Source organism: Hetaerina americana, unplaced genomic scaffold (genome assembly GCF_022747635.1).
Source record: "Hetaerina americana unplaced genomic scaffold, ioHetAmer1.1.p SCAF_12, whole genome shotgun sequence".
NCBI lineage: Eukaryota > Metazoa > Arthropoda > Insecta > Odonata > Calopterygidae > Hetaerina > Hetaerina americana.
The window spans coordinates 27,357,940-27,376,453 of record NW_027286292.1 but is presented as its reverse complement, the minus strand read 5'-3'; the positions used below and the strand labels follow the sequence as shown (position 1 = coordinate 27,376,453).

Genomic DNA, 18,514 nt, shown 5'->3' with positions numbered 1-18,514 from the left:
TACATCCTACCTTTCCTTCCCCACTTTTGTCAAGTATGGTGAGGCATCTTAAATACTGAAATAGAGCAGCTATAATGTCACTGAAATCGATTAAGAGCACTTGAAACCTCACCCTAAGTTTGAAAGAGAAAAGAGAATGCATACAGGAAAGCAGCAACTTGACTGTCCCCATACAGAGTAAAGCAGCTTGGTGAAGGGGAAAAATCTAAAAAATAATGGAACTCTTAGTCCTAAGGTTAACTACTAGTCAAATAAAGTGATTTTACTTATATGAAAAACAATAAAAATAAAACCAATTTTCTTGAAAATTTGTAATTTACAAGTAAAAATTAAATATCTGACTTTAACTGATTTATCTCTAAATAACCATTTTCCCTGTACTTCATCCTGCAGTTGATGATTCATAGAAGTACTTTAGCTGCGTGTGAAAACAAATTTATTGTTCTGCTATCCTCACATTAGCTTTGCGTAGCCTTTACCTTTTCTGGAAAAGGCACTAACATTGGTCTCACAGTCTTCCTCTCTCATAAATCCTCAAATTGGCTTACTATGACTCCTCGCAAATTTTCTTAAACTGTCAAGTAGTTCTACAGGAATTGTGTCCACCTCCATAGCTTTCCTTCATTTCATCTCTCTTAATCCCCTTTCTATCTCATCATCGAGTATGCCTGGACTTAAGCCATCTTCATCATATTCTCTTTCTTTGTCTAACCATGCTAGCCCAAGTTCTTTTATATATTCCTTCCATCTCTCTTGGATCTTTTCTGTGTCAACTATTATCTTACCCAACTTATCTCCAACTATTAGCACAAATCTTCCCTTATTACTTCCCGATAGCCTTTTAACCTTCTTTGAGAGCGTACCAATTCAATCCTTCTTCTGCAAACTTACCTCCACACTTATTGTGCTCTATTTGTTACCCATCAGAAATTATAAGTAAACTCTTTGAACCTCCTACCCGACCCTCTATTTACATTCTTCCATTTCCTTCTCTCATTTATCTTTCGAATCATCTCCTCCATAACCCATGGTTTTCTTGTCCTTCTCCTATTTATAGGTACTGTACTTTCTTTCGATATCCCCTTTTACTTTCAATAAAGAATTTGACTATAATTGAATTGAAAATAGCATAAAAAACTTAAGGGTGGATTCAGCATAAATGCCATAAAAACCACCAAAAATGACAAGAAATAGGTCAAACTTGCCAATGTTGTCACTTTCAGGTACGAGGGAAATTCTGGTGCTTAAACTTTTAATGGGCGAAAATAATGTTGACATCAACTTTTTATGATCCTGAATCTATTCTAGACACTTAAACAAGGTATTTAAATTAAATAAGTGATCTCATGAATTAATTTGATGATAGAAATCAATCCATCTCTTCTAGCAAGGAAAAATTAATGTTAAGGACACAAGTCCTTGGCAAAGTCATCCCATACCTGAAAAACAGAATCAAAAATGGTTCCAGTTTATGGATAAACTACTGTAAATGGAGATAGCATATGCAATACATGAGCCGCAATAAAATACCAAATTTGATTTAACTGTCTTTGCATTTCAACAGTTTCTTGAACGATAAAAATGTCAAGTATACCTGTATGCTTTTATTAAGGGACAGGAAGCAGTGACCACGTAACTGGCCACCAATAGAAATGATTCATATGATGTGATATACAGTCCATACATAAGACTGGCCTATCTAAAACTTTATTATTTTCATGTTTCAAATACTGTAGGTACCCAATGGACTACGCTCATTTTACTAAGCAGTTAAGAGGGGTACATTGCCCATATATCTAAGCATATTGTGTGTTTGAGGGGTTCAGCTGATGTAGAAATAACTTGACAATTCTCAACAATACATACTTTAATAAATAAAATACAATACTGCGACAATTTGAACATAAAACAATTTTAAATAATGAGATACAAGATTTTAATTTCAGAAACAAATTTTCATTAATTAGGGAAAAGGAAAATGTTTACTTATTTCAAATGTAGTCAAGATTAAAATGTTTCCTGCTACAAAACACACTAAATAAGCTTAAAATCTGGCAACACTTTTTGCCAAGTTTCTCCTTCACTTATAGTAAGCAGTCATAAATTAAAAATAAACTTGCGGCAAACAAATTAGAGAAACACTTGACATTTAACGTAAATTTCTTTGTACTAACTAAATTCTTCTGAAAAGGTTTTGAAATACAACACATTAACTTACAAAGTTATGAGCCCTTAAACAGTCAATTATACTAGTTAGCACCATCTCTTCCATTACTCCTGTCCACATCACAACGGTCTTGGCCAGCTTTTCCTTGAAGGCCAGAAGAACTGGGCCCATCCCCACTTACACCCACAGAATTCTGAGCACTGGTGGACTCAGGGCCAAAGCCTGCTGGTGGAGTTGGCAATGAAGATGAGCTGGGAAGTTGTTCCATTGCTGGTTCCTCGTCGGCCATCTGCACTTCATTGTCACTCATTTCACCAGGTGTCCTGCCATTGGTGCTAGACCCTTCCCGCTGAGTATCAAATTGACTCTTTAGGTGATCAACTAACATCTGGCCCCTGCATAAAAATAAAGAATTTTGCAACAAAACAGTGAGCTATTGAAAATTATTTGTGCTTTTAGTAGTCTGAAATTTAGAAAGAACAGTATTCACTGGCCTTGCATTAGCTATCATTTGTAAAAAACCTACTGTAGTAGAGGCTCTCTCAAGCATAATTTTAATCACGGGGCAATTCAACTTTTCTTGTACATGACATACTTATTATATCAGATTTGCACACTAGAATGGAACATCGTAAAATGAGAATAGTTTGTTCTGTGATTTTTCTCAGCAAGTCAAATCTTGTTTAGAGAAACAATATTTTCCAAATAAATTAGCGTAGAACATGATAGTGAATTCCATGCTGAAATAAATTGTGTACATGGTTTATACAAAGAAAGTTATAAGTGCATTGTTCAGGATCATGGAATATCTTCATCTTTTCAATGGCACAATGCACCAACCTGAAATGCAAAAACGATTTTCAATAAAGGATAAAAAAATCAAAATTTTTTAGTTTACTATCTATGAAACATTCCTCATTCTGTTTTACTAAAAAGCCTAGAGACTTTTTTTTTAGATGCTTCAAAATTTTATGAAAATGCAACCAAGCATCACTATTTAACACATTTTTTGTATTCACAGCCATTGCCTTATTTGCATGATTCTTTGTATGCACATAATGAAGTTAAGGTTTTCCAAGCTTTCTCATCACCTTTAGCCTGATTTTCTGAACTTCGCACCTCTTGAAGGCTCATGGAGTTTCTAAATGGCAAACAAGCATGAATAAGGCAATATCCCATGCTACATGCACATATGTAGGTTCATGCTCATATCTTCTTCCAGAAGATACATGCTCCTCAGGATTAAAAATCTGGGGTGGCGGGTAACCCTCAGAATCTATGAGCATATTGATGTCACAGATGAAGTTCTCTGCTACCTTTGAGTCGGAGCTAGCTGCATCGCCATACCTTACAATGTAGTGGATTCTAGTTCTACTCTAGAACTTCTTGCACCATGCATGGCTCCCCTTAAATACTTCTGTGATTATTAATGATCCTGGCATTTCCTAACACCGCCATCAAAAATCAATTTTGCTCTCTCACAAATGATAATCTTGTTTAGACTTGCATTGAAATTGCATTTTGTTCATCACTATGAAAAGTACTTCTTAACATCATTGAGAATAGTTAACTACTGCATACATATTCTTGTCACTCCCTTTGAGGCATCTATCTCCTTACTTTTGTCCTTGTACTTGATGCCTATGCACAGAATGTTGTTTAAATTTGCAAAAAAATCAAATAATATCTTTGAACACAAATTTGGAAAAATGTGTGATATCACTACACAACGGCGGTCATCAACTTAAAAAACATATTAAAATGTCTGAATTTGTTTGTTCCGTGAATCTTGAGGTTTTGGAAGCAGCAGATAAGGTAAAATTTATCAATATACTACATGGAAGCTATGAATAGACAGGGTATATGTACAACATACCCAATACTGTCTTTGACTGCACACGTTCATGTGGCAGAAGGAGGGTGGGATGGATAGTGTTGAGGGGGGTGGTGATGAGACAGAGATATTTACTACCATCAATGCTTTTCAATGTACATGCAAGGATGTGGTAAAGGAGACATGGAAAGAGCTGGAAGTAGGAATGACAGTCACTGGGAAAGTCATAAAATCATTTATATCTATGGACAATCAAGCTTTAATGAACAAGTCAACCAATGGTTAAGATCATTACTATGTACACTAGAAAATCAGGGAGATGGGCACAAGAAGACAACCAATGAACAGAAAACAATGGTTAAGGAACAGGGCGGCTATATCAAAAAATAAAATTACAGGGCATACTACCTTGATCAAAAATTTCCCGGAATTTATTCAGAAAATTAAAAATACAAGTTTATTCATCTAAATCTATATTGTCCCCTTCAAAGTAATCCCCATCGACTGCAACACACTTATGCCAGCGCTTGATCCAATCCTCGAAACATTTTTTATATTCGGTTTTCGGTATGTCCATCAGTGCTTCCTGCGATTTTTCCATTACTTCCTCTCGGCTGCTAAAACGCGTTCCCCGTAATGGTTTTTTAACTCGATTGAACAGAAAGAAGTCACAGGGAGCCAAATCAGGTGAATTCGGTGGCTGTTGGATGGTATTTGTTGCATTTTTCGTCAAAAAATTACGAATAATGATAGCACTGTGCGACGGTGCGTTATCATGGTGCAAAATCCACGAGTTTTCTGCCCACATTTCTGGTCTCTTTCGGCGAATTGCTTCACGCAAACGTCTCATAACGCCCAAATAATACTCTTTGTTTACTGTCTGGCCTTCTGGCAAAAATTCATGATGCACTACACCGTTGTAATCCATGAAAACCGTCAGCATTGCCTTCTTTTTTGACTGAAAACGACGTGGTTTTTTTGGTCTCGGCTCATTTGGTGAACGCCATTCACTTGCCTGATGTCTGGATTGCGTGTCGTACTCATAAACCCACGTCTCGTCTCCAGTAATGATCCTTTTGATGAATGTGGGATCGGATTCAGCCTCGCAAATCATGTCTTTTGCGACGTCAACACGGTCTCTTTTTTGCATGAAATTGAGGTATTTTTGCAGCTACACGACGGAAACCCAAATCATTAACCACAATGTCTTGGGCGGATCCATAGGCAATGTTCAAGTCCTCCGCTATTTCTCTGATGGTTAATTTGCGGTTATTGACCAACATTTCTTTTACTTTATCAATTTTTTCACCGACTTTCGATGTCGATGGTCTGCCACTGCGTTCATCATCTTCGATTGACTCACGACCACTTCTGAACCGCTCGTGCCACTGGTAAACGACCGTTTTTTTTAGAGAATCGTTGCCGAAACACTTTTTCAACATATCCAACGTCCGTGCGCCACTAAATCCGTTTTTTACGCAAAATTTAATACAAGTTCGTTGTTGCAAATTTAAATCCATTTCTGCAATTGTAAAAAATCGCCAACTCACACAGAGATAGATGTACTCTTGGCTACGTAACTTTTGCAAATGTCAAGTTATGACACTAAGATTTAAAGGAAATATCAACAACAGATGTACCAATTTAACAAAAAAAACAGAACTCAAATCGGAACGATGGGAGCGCCACACGGTGGTTATTCCGGGAACCTTTTGATCAAGGTAGTATACAAGATCAGGGTGAACAGTTTAGCTTTCTTGAAGGTGTTCTGGAAAAATTGGCTCAAGTATGGGGGACATATTGAGAATAACTGTGTTAAGCATAGATGCTTTCATAAAGAGGACGGAGCTGATGAAAGTGCCATTCAATAAAAATGTTAGGAAAAGAATAGTACAAATTTTGAATTCATTGTTTTGCATAGCATGGTAACTTAGTTGTTGCAGCCTAATGATAGGTGTAGGTTGAAAGGATTTTGAGCTATTTGTGGAGCAAGACGGAAAAATTAAAATGGACAGAAAAAAAAAATAATAACTACTGGGAATGGTGGGGGAGGATGGTGCTCAGGGAAATTGAAAGGAAGCAATATACCTTGATGTGATGTGTTCTGAGTGCTGATGGGATGTTGAAGGGGATAGTGTTAGGTATGAAAAGAATGGGGATGATAAAAATAAGCCATGCTGTACATATTGGAGGCATGCAGGAAGAAAATTTTGAAACAGATGTCTGACTCATGATAGCACAGGGTCTTTGGTTTTCTTATCAGACAAGGGTCAGACATGTATTTCTAGTTGGCAGGTGTGATTTGCAAATCTACATTGAATAAAAAGCTAGTTATGATTTTCATTTATGCTGCCAGCATTCATAAATTTTAGCATTGCGTATTTTCTTAAGCATTAGCGAGGTCCTCCTTTGCCTGAGGAACAGGTGATAGTGGATAACCAGATAATATTCTGGCCACTCAGTGCGGAAGACAGAAAGATTCAGTTATACAATATTTCAAATGCACCTGATACGTTTGTGACCATCAAATAACCATCTTTTTGGGCACTTCAATGCTCTTAAATAATAATACAATGGTAGGACATGTTAAATTACAGTTCAGGCAAGTTTCCTCTCTGCAGACATCTTTGTCATGTCTACTTACACCATTTGCTATCATTTCTCTAGATGGTATTAATAGTAATTAATGGCTCACTATATTTATCAGATGAAATACAGGATAAATGGCCACCTGATAGCAAAATGTTTCTTCCAGGGTCTTATAAAAATATTGGAAATACCTACGACTTATCTCATTAGATGATTTCAGATGGCGTTCTGAAGACTTAGCACAAATTGAAAAAGATGGCAGCACAAGTGTACATCAAATTTGCTTTCAGTTAGTACTATAGTCCTACAAACAAAAACCAAGGTTCAGCCAAATCAGTCTATTATTCTAACCTTAGTGCGTTTATATCGAACAACTAAAGTGATTGGAGAATGCCATTCGTCAAAAATTTCATGAAAAAGCCCTTCGGTGACAAAATAGAAACTCATTATTATGCTACTTAGGTACGTTTGATTACAACAGCAAACAAGTGTTTTCAAATTTATAAAGTGGCCATATGAGCACAAGTGAAAATGAACTTCTAGATGCCTTGTAGAGGTCACAAATCCAAAAACCATTGATGAAACCCCATAAAATAGTAATTGACACTGTCAGAATGAAGGTGGGTGAGGTTACTAACTTACGTGCCTACGTAAGGAGCACATAAGAATTAATGTCAACATTTTAAAATTAAAAAGATCTGCAAGATGGCTACCACTACTGCTCACAGCTGACCAAAAAAAAATGACGTTTGAAGCCTAATTTTCACATGTTTTACAAAAATCCTCTGGGTTTAAAGAGTGCCTTCATGTTATGTTAGTTTTGATTCCAAAATTTTCCTCATCCACCAACTTTCCCAAATTTGGCTTCTTTGACTACCACATGTTCTCCAAATTGAGAGATGGTTGACAGTAACAAGATTTTATTCAGACGAGGCGGTCACTGGGCAAGCAAATGGTTAATTTTCAGGGAGGGAAAAATTACATTAATTGAAAAAGATCAATGAACTGGAGAATCTATGGACAATATTTACATGCCTAAAAAAGACTATTTTCAAAAATAAAATCAATTTGTCCAAAACTAAATAAACACTTTAATTTACACATGGACAATTCGAACCACCCTCAGTAAAAGCAAGATTTACTAAATGGGTGTAGACATACTGTGGCTATCCAGTAAAAATAATGTAAGAGAAAATATGATTGGTCAAATATTTCATTGCCTTTTCTACTAAAATAATAATTGAGAGTTGAATTTATTTACATAATAATCCAAGCATGAATTGCCATCTGATATCCCAGGAAAATGTACGCACCGCAGAAAATGTAACGGGATGAACAAGTTACATTAAAATTGCCTAGATGCAGTGGAAGTAATTGCAATCATTATGTTTTCCATTTCTTTAATACCATACTATGCATTGCTATAAATTAACAAGGAAAATGAATATCATCCAATAATAAATGGGTGCTGCAATACTGTGGCTCCATAGTAAAAATAATGGAAGACAAAAAATGAATGGTAAAATATTTCAAAACACCAAATAGTTATGCCACTTTTTTAATCAAGCCATACCTTAGTGCAAAGGATATCTCATTTTAACTCAAAAGGTAACCATCATATGATGAGTAACAATCAACTGGCAACAACTGCACATATTTAATCCCATTGAAAAAATAGTGTACATCTAAGAACGTTGCTGTAAATTTGTACCAACGAGGCAAATATGCAACATGTACACTTGTATCTAAATACTACTTAATAAGTTTGCAATAAATTATCTCTGATCAGCCAAGGAATATTATGGTAAAGGTAAACCCGTATCATTATAAGGTACACCTTACCCATAAAAATGTAAACCCATAAAACAGACTCCTTTAGACAAGCTTTCATGAAATATGGCAAAGTAGCACTGACACTTGACTCCCTTCACAATTGGGGAGCATTACAAGCGTTTCTAGCTTCCAGAAAGCCTGAGTGATCAGTCGCTGAATTGCCACAGGAAGGACTGGTCTAAAGGGAGGGGGAGATGAGGTGGAGTAGAAGAGTTGGCAGGAGGGGGTCAAGGGGTTGAGAGATTAAGTGATTTCAACAAGGGTAAAAAGCCTGTCATATACAGGTATAGGCTTAGGGAAGTAAGCCACTACATGCATGAAGAGCAAGATATATTCCCAACTGTTGGACTTGTTGGCTTTAATGGCTTCAGTAGGTGAAATCCATTCTCACTAAAATGGCGCCACGAGTATTATTTGAAATCACAAGCAATGATTTCAGTCAATTTAATGCCAACCCCATCAAATTCAATGGGTAGTCTTACATAAGAATGAGTGTGAATGTCAAAGAAATCACACCAGGGTGAGTAACTAGGCATGCTGTTATAACAAGATGAATTGCAACATTTACCCATTTTAAAAACATTTAAAATAAAACAGCAATATAGGTACATACACCTTGATTTTGGAATTCATTTTGAAAATGCTCATAATAGGTATTTTATTGATCACCTATAATTAAACCTACTCTGTAAATAGATTTTTAGATGGTTCACTGAATATTCATCAACAGAAGCAAGAGTAGCAGATGAAAAAGACTGAAGTGCTAATTTTTAAGTACATACAAACATTCAAGTATCACTACGCACTTAAAAATTGCATTTGATACTGACCTGTTTTAAGCGGGTGAAGGGCCATTGGAACCATGAGGGGACAGATAATCTTCCCTCCATTTCATAACGTAAAATTATTATAAATTCATCCAAAGGAAAAGTAATTGACTGCCACATTTGAGTAGTGCATTAACTGTTTAAACACTTTACCATCAGGCCTAAATTAATACGTACGCATTTTGCATTCCCTGGTCTTCTAACATTTGTGAAGCCATCTGAATGAATAAAGGGTTCTTCATTATCGCTGACATGTCAAAGCCAGGGAAAAGCTCTGACAAAGGTCCTGCGTCACTTGTCCCCTGGTCCTGGAGTTTTTGGAAACAGCTTCTATAGCTCTCATTCTCAGGTTCCAGGTCAAGGGCCTTGGAGTAACATTCCCTTGCTTTTATTCTATTCCCAACTGCCTGATATGCGTAGCTAAAAATATAAGGGAAACATAGGTGAAAGACCTTGGGGTGATTAATACATAAAAACATATGGAAGGTAAAATTTATAAAGATAGGAAAAAGAGTAAGAAATATTATTTTATATTCCTAATTCATTTAGGGTACCTCACTCAATTTTTCCTGTAAATACACAGCATAAATTAAAATATAATTACAGAGAAGATCTTTAGTTCATTTATTCATAACTTTTACTAGTTGAGAACTTTTAAAGTGCATGAGAAACAAAAAAATACCCCTTCAGTAATAGCCCCTAATTGAGAATTTCATGATAATAAGTGCCAAAACTCTAATCTTTGGTAGAAATCACACACACACACACATATATATATATATATATATATATATATATATATATATATATATATATATATATATATGTATATGTATATATATAATATATAAACAATATCTTTATATATATATGATATATATAGGTGATATATATAATATATGTGTATATATATATAATATATAAACAATATCTTTATATATATATTATATATATATATATATATATATATATATGTATATATATATATATATATATATATATATAAATAAACCATATGTTTCGCCAACACAAAGAAATAACCAACTGATACATTCCATAATGCAATGCACTATTTAAGTGTAGAAAATATAACTACCCCAAACGGCTATGAGCTTTACTGTAGCTTGGGTCCAGTTTGATTGCTTCATGGCAATCATTTATGGCCCCCAAAAAGTTCTGAGTCTGGATATGAGCTGCCGCACGATTGCAGAAATATACTGTATTTTTTGGGTCCAACCCTATAGCCCTAAAAGAGAAAAAAACACATTGTATAAAAATAGTTTTACCATAACAACATCTTAAACAGTATTTTATAGACAAGAAATGCTCTTTTACTCAAAGTTGACATGCTAGAATGACAAATAATAATATAAAATACTATTTTTATACACTGAAAGGCTGAGGAATAAGTTATAGGGAATTAAAATAAAGAGAAGAAATATTATATAGGTGAACCCCCAAAGGAAATATGCACAGAAGTCTCTGATGAATGTGATTGATTTCACATTCTGCACAATTAAAAAACCAATATCTCATTTTCAATTTTCATGTTGATATGTTTAATCACCAGTAAAAAGTCTAATTTGAGAATTAATTTTAGCCAGGAGTAGATCATTTGTGTAGATTAAAAACAAAAGCAGTCCCACGAAACTACCCTCCTTACATTCGAATGTATATCTTCTAATTAGACCTTTTGAGTTCAAACCTTCATAAAGTTTTTGACCCAATTGATTACTCTTACATCTTTCAGTTACTGTATTTGCCCCAACTTGATAGAAAGGTGATAACGGTCAATTTTGTCAAAAGCTTACGACAGGTTGACTATTCTTGGATCCATTTCTGTTCCCGCATCTATGGAATAGGACATATCTTGGCAGAAACTTAAAGAGTTGACTTTCACATGAGTGCCCTTAGCTGTTGGTGACTAAATAGCTAATTCTTGCGCTACCACAAATCCTAGAGGTAATGAGGTATTATCTTTTCAATAGGCTTGCAGGTAACTGAAGTCTAGCTTACCAGTATATAATTTTCAACTAGTGGCTTATCCCCTCCCTTGAAAATTGGGGTTACATATGCCTGCATTGAAACATTTGGCAGCTTGTTGCTTTTGCTAACATTGAATAAAAGATTTATGTAAATTGAAACTGCACTACCACCCTATTTGAGCTCCTCAATTCAAATGCTGTCTTCCCTTACTGATTTGATAATCCTCATCTTCCTACTTTTCCTATAAACATTCGAGTTCGCTGTTTCAATATTTTTGCCTCACCTTGACAAATGCAAGAATGCAGTGCTCAATCTAAAGAATCCATTTGGTTTTTTGCCTTTTTAAATACACTTGTATACCAATGTTTAAATGCATCAAGGCTATTCTTTCTCTTCTACGGTTAAATCTCCATCCTCTTTTTTTAAACAGCTATTTTCCCTATCCTCTTTCTTTCTCCACTAGATTTTAGAAAATTTATGTCTTTTATCTTTCAAGATTATGATGTTAGGAAGTTTCTTTAGCTTATTTTTCATTATTTAATTTATGAACTATTATTTTGTATTTTTCAAGAAAATCAAAGCTCTCATTCCACGTTTTGTTAACTACTCTTACCGTTATCCAATAGATCTGATGTGCCCGTTGTAGAATGCTGGGCCGGTATTTCCCCTAAGAATTTTTTGGAACAAATTTATTAAAGCCCACCTACATTATCTCCTTAAATGCCTCCCTAATTTCTACTAAATTTTGACCAACGCCCATTCCAAATAATTTTCCTTTAAAAAGGGCGGGAGTACTTCACTGTCACCACGTATATAATGCCTTATGTATTTTATATACTAGTTTCTTGCACAGAGACCTCACCCAAGTTAGATAAACACACAAAGCTGAATAGTCACTCATTCCTGGAAGGATTACAACTTCTCCTACTCACATTTACAGCCTCAAGAGTATGGTATCGATGATGTTTTCGTATGAGTGGCTTTTCCCACTGTCTACCGTTACCTCTTCAGCCATTTTGACCTCGTGACATTTTTAAAAAGATTCACGATAACTACACATCCTTTCTTGTTTAAACAGACACCACCAACACCTAGATGGCTGTCTCAGGCCAAACAATTCAGATCCACTCAGGTCTAACCTAACTGCATGCAAACCCACTTTATTCCTTTGCATACTCTTTTAATTCTCTTACAACTATATACCTCATATGAAGAATTCCACTTCTGCCAATGTTGGAACATTAGAACTTTTTTTTGACCCAGGTCACTGATGTTACAATGGTATGAAGCAGATGAATGAAGAACATCATGGGACACATAAATAGAGGGCTCAAAGATATGTACTAACTTATAAACCTGAAGGTCGGTTTGGCTGGTATTGGTAGAGTTCGTCCAATACTAAGTGCAACTGCAGGTGAAATTCACACATTAGGAGCCAGGTCTTGTGCTTTAGTTTGGAGGTTTGAACTACTTTTCATTATGCATTGGTTCCATCACCTTCAGAATATTTCTGCCCAACACAGAATTGACCTTCGAAGTTTATTTCTATCTTAAATATACAATTATTTCTTGGCCATTAATGCAAAAAAGCTATTAATTGCCCCTTAATAAACTTAAATACCTCGTGTAATGTTCAATAGCCTCCAGATATCTAGACTCCTGCATCAGTTTATTGCCTGCCAGCTTCAGGCGTTCAGCCTCTTCCTTTTGTTCGGGTGTAACTTGTCTGCCATCCTGTTAGTATTAAAGCATTAATTAATATCAACTTTGGAGCTAGGTATTATAATCAGAGAAAACTTACTTCAATGGGTGGTATTGTGACTCATGGATACATGTTAGAGTTAGATAGTTATCAGATAACTAACTGGCTCTAAACTACAAAAACCATTTTATGATTAATTGCTAATTGTCGAATACAAAACCGTGGGATATCACAATTGTAGCTAAAGGTTGTCAGCAGTCTAAAATTTGTATTTCATTACATCTTACACCACTGAATTTCGTGTTCACTTTTGGTGATTTTTTAAAAATATTTGAAGACTATAAAGGATCAATAAATGGCAAAGCGAGCAAAAGCATCAATCTTTTCTCCACAAGATGCGATGATTACCTTTAAAGTTGTTAAAAATCATGAAGTCATAACACAAATAACATACCATTTCTCTTCAGAGATTTGCTACGAGACATGTAAAATATGACTTGCGAAGTACTATCGAGGTAGGCACTTCACTAATTTAAATACATAACATCTTAACCCTAGGATAATGTAAATCTGCTGTACATTTCATCTGTAAAATGTAGGTATTTCATTCTGATAACTATAATCATGTATTCTACTTTGATGCTGAATACATACATACTTACACACCTTAACATAAAACCAATAAATTTGAAAAGCCCCATGTCAAAATAATTATTGCAAAGTAAATTCAAAATGAACGTACCTACGGTCGTACAAAAACGGAAAAGGAAATAGCCGAGACTGTAAACTTGATTGGCACAAGGTTTATTTAAATGAGTGGAGGTAAAAACAAAGTAACAAGTAAGACCAATATAGAGAACAAACACTAGGTCACTAGGGTGTGTTTGGGAAACAGTGACTTACGTGTATCTCAATCACACACAAACAATGCAAAATTAATGAATTAGGAGACAAACTTACAGCTACTCCATCACTAGGGTAGTCGTAGTTTTTTTGGGAGGTGACTGACAGCTTAAGTCATTTGTGCCATTAGGAATAGACAGTAAAGGATGAAGGGTGCAGAGAAACCGGGCGTCAGCATTAGCCTACTCCTCAGCTAGTTTGAAATCTGAGATTTCAACGGCAACATAATACATTAGCCATAACATTCTTTCATTCTGCTTTGTTAGAGACATTCATTTAGCTCATCACTGTTATTCAATAACTTAAATTAATAGTAGTAGTAGTTTTGAGGGGAGGCGACCGACAGCTGAGGCCATTTGCACCATAGGGGATGGACAGGAAAGGATGAAGGGTGGAGAGAAACCTGGCGCCGGCATTAGCCTACTCTTTACAAAAGGCACCAGTTTAACATCCCATCTGACCGACGGCGTACTCACTTACAGTGCCCTCCACCAAGTACCTCAAGTAGGGACCAATATAGAGAACAAAATTTGTTGTCTCAGGCGTAACTTTGTGGAATTTGCATGACATATTGAAATGTAATGAAATAATTGACTTTGTAATTCCACACACTTTTCCACATGAAATAATTGACTTTGTAATTCCACAAAGTGTGTGGAATTACGAAGTCAATTATTTCATTACATTTCAATAGAGAACAAACACTAGGTCACTAGGGTGTGTTTGGGAAACAGTGACTTGAGTGTATCTCAATCACACAAAAACAATGCAACATTAATAAATAAGGAGACACAATTATAACTACTCGATCACTAAGGTTGCTATTTATATTTTGAGCCTTGAAAACACTAAGTGCTCTAGGCACCATCTGATGAAAATTTTGTCCCTGTGATAAAATGGAGTTAACTTGTGAACACTTTCGTGGCAATGATTTTTTACGACTTTCGACGTGGATTATCAAGACAGGAGTGTATCGATCGATTTACTTCCACGTTGGGCAATGAAGCCCCATCCTTTGCCACTATGAAATGCTGGTATAAAGGATTCCATCATGACCACCGTTCGTTCAGTAATGAAAGTCACAAAGGTCGCTCAAAATCAGTTGTTGAACCAGAAAACAATGATGCTGTGCAAGAACTAGTAAAGGAAGATTATCATGTGACTTATCGTGAGATTGAGGCATCCTTGGGGATTAGCATGACAAGCATCAATAAGATATTGCATGAAAATTTAGCTGTGAATTTCGTGTTGGATCCTGAATAATTTGACAAGAGCTCAAACAGATGCTTGTTTCAATTGGTGTCAAGAAATGCTCAACAAATACAAATATGGTCCCTCATAAGCCGTGTATAACATTTTCACTGGTGACGAATCTGGGATCAGTGCGTATGAGCCCGAAACAAAACAGCAATCCACTGTATGGGTCTCCAAAGACGAGCCAGATTGGGCCTAAGTGATTCGTGCACAAAGCATATCGAAGCAAATGATCACATGTTTCTTCAGAATAACGGAACATGTGGCAACCATTCATTTAAAGCAACGTAGAACCGTGAATTCAAAATTGTACACGAGAATTTGTTTGCCAGAAGTGCTTGGTGAGATATGGAAAAAGAAGCGGCGACAAAGGATCATACTTCATCATGATTCAAGCTCTCACAGATAGGCTGAAACTTTTCGATTTTGAATTTCAATTAATTTTTCATTCCCAAATGAGTACAATGGGTCCCTGGCATAGGAAATATCATTGCAAACCCTGAGTGTGTGCGAATGCAATTCATTGATATAGCTTTTACTCCGTAACACAACCTAGTGATCAAGTGGTTGTCAGTTTGTTTCCTTATTTACTTATTTTGCATTGTTTGTTTCTAATTGAGGTACATGTGGGTCACTAATTCCCAAACACACCCAAGTGATGTGTTCTATATCTTGGCCTTACTTGAAACTTTGCTTTTACCTCCCCCCTTTAAACAAACCTAGAGCCAATCTTATGGTCTTGGCTATTTTAATTTTTGCAAACTTATGTTATAAGTAATTTGGTTTTCTAAAACTTTAAATACATACTTCAATCAGGTTTGCAAATTAATAAATTGACTTAATGCTTTTGAATATGTTCCATGATTTACAGAGATAAACTTGATGAAACATGTCTGGAGACATTAGTCAGTTGGGTTTGAAATCTGAGATATCAGCAGCAGGGTCGCTCCGGGTTGCCTGGGAAACCTCAATGATAAGCGATTCGTACTGAAAAAATTAATAAAACCAATAATATAATTATGGTTGATTCCGGTGATGGCGGGGTATCGTCTCCGACTGCCAAAACAGAGGTCGAATGTGAAACACACGCCTAGAAGGGTTTCTCTGTCCACCTATGGCTTGGGAGTTTGTAAACGTCTTTGTTATTTTCAAGTTTAAAATCCGATTCAATGGCCAACAATATATGTTCCCGGATTAAATACTGGTTAATATGCAAAGAACAAACGTGATTTGCGCGTTGGACAAACAATTACCATGTTCACCTCTATTCGATAAATTATTACACCTACCAGCTCGGGTTTTATTAACTTTTAATGTAATTCATAATTAAAAAGTGAATAACTTTCAAGCTATTCATGATTTTTCAATAAATCATGCATTGTACAAAACAACAAAACACATTTTACAAACAGAAAAAACGGATGCTTATATTTAAAAGTTACATATAACCGCTAACCTCGGCAGAATATAATGCAGTGTGGTATAGATCTTCCAGGGCCATGGTACAGGCTCCTATATCATCTGGGGAAATTGAGTAGGCATTTTCTAGGCACTGGGCAGCTACCTCAACTCCTTCCGCGGCATCCGGACTTAGACGATTTTCTTCTAACTCCTTCCGCAGGAACTTAACAATAATTATCACAATTTCCTTCATTGTTCAGAAAGTAAATTTCAGTTTAATTGATTGTATAACCACACTAAACGAGACAATTCAGATCACCCATTAAATTGCTTTAAATGTTATCAAAGCAGCTCGCCAACAATTGAAATGAACTGATGGAACGCCTCTAGATTCATGGGAAATGAGTTGCGAAAAGCCAACGCTTTCAACTAGCCCGCCACGTTTAAATAAATTGCTCAAATCTTTGAGGAGTTTTAACTACATAGATATACCTAATTATATCGCATTCCTCAATTAACGAACAGTATTTGTTGAAGTTGCTACAGTTGTACAAACACAGTGAAACCTGTTTTCTCAAACTATACGAAGCTTATTTCTCTCGGTTGCCAAAACTCTCATGAAACAGCACTCCATGACTATACTAATATTCACCGCTAACGTTCTTATTGTATTTTGAAAATCGTTAAAACCCATTTTAAAAGATCTTCCATGTCAGTTGGCTTAGACAGGTGAATGAAAACTAACTCGTCATTATTTCTTTCAGCAACAGCGGGATTATTTACAGCTTATTTATTTTGTAAAATTTTACTGAAAAAACAGGAGTAGGAAAAGTGTAGGCCTGGGTAGTGAGTAATCCGCTAAATCTCAATATGATGATCTAAAAAGTTACTTTCGGGCAATGATTCTTTATGACTTTAAAAGTGGTTCAAACGAATCTGAAAGCCTTGATTGTATCAAGGATCATATACTCATTAATAAATGTGTTTCAAAAGTGTTCTATTTATTTGTAGTTATAATTTTCCAAGACAGAAGTGTAATCGATCAATTCAAATAGGTAAGAAATTGCCAATAGACTTAATAGAGTCAACCACTCTTGAGGGATGAGGTGAGTTAGGCCTAATGAAGAAACATTCTGCCTTTCCTTCCCCACCCTGTCAGGTATAGAGAGCCATCTTAAATATCAAACTAATACTCTTGAATTTCACTACATTCGAGTAAGAGCGTTTGAAATCCTACCTTAAGTTTGAAATAAGAAGAGAAAGTGAATACATGAAAGCAGCATCTTGCCTGTCCCAATTCAGAGTATAACGGCTGGTTCAAGGGGACAAATCTAAAAAAATGAAGAAAATCTTTGCCTTGAGGTTACCTACTTCTAAAACATGCCTGTATCCAAACGTTTGGCAGCTTTTTGCTTATGGCAACATTAAATAAAAGATTTATGTAAGTTGAAACTGTACTCCACCCAATTTTAGCCCATTAATTGAAATGCCATACTATGAGAGAAGTTTCAAATTAGTGCCCTTTGCCTAAGCCATGCTGAGGACTAAACTACCAATTCTTACACTAACAACAATCCAAGAGGTATTCAGGGATTATCTTTTTTGAAAGTACATGGGCAACCAAAGTCACCATTTCTTACGATTTCAATGTACTCAAAACAGTTTTATCTAAACAGACACAGATTCCTCCTCCAAAGCCATCCCTCTCTCTCCTATCATAAAAACAGTCAACCTTTCAGGAAAAAATCTTGTTTGACATGATATGATTATTTAGCCATGGAACTGTGCCTATCAAATAATCAGCATTGCATACTAAAACTAACACCTAAATTTTTAAACTTTGTTAAGAATCCTTCTGCAATTAGCCTACAAAACTTTGAAGCCCTAACCTTTATTTTGTTTGAGCTTTAGATCCACCTCTTGCATCCATTACAAATTTCATGACGAAGGTCAGTTTGGCAGGTGATGGTAGAGGTCCCCAAATTCTAAGGGCAATGGCAGATGAAATTCATACATCA

At 35.7% G+C, this 18,514-nt stretch overlaps 1 protein-coding gene across 1 annotated transcript; it reads right to left on the bottom strand.

Moving 5' to 3' along the window:
• Positions 1-1,864: 1,864 nt before the first annotated feature.
• LOC139685895 (small glutamine-rich tetratricopeptide repeat-containing protein beta-like) lies at positions 1,865-16,863 on the bottom strand. The gene is made up of 5 exons (XM_071583025.1): positions 16,552-16,863; positions 12,858-12,970; positions 10,347-10,496; positions 9,428-9,670; positions 1,865-2,562 (listed from the first exon to the last, which is right to left on the bottom strand). Exons 1-5 carry the CDS (start codon positions 16,747-16,749, stop codon positions 2,250-2,252), a joined length of 1,017 nt encoding a protein of 338 aa, XP_071439126.1. The 5' UTR covers positions 16,750-16,863; the 3' UTR covers positions 1,865-2,249.
• Positions 16,864-18,514: the final 1,651 nt, after the last annotated feature.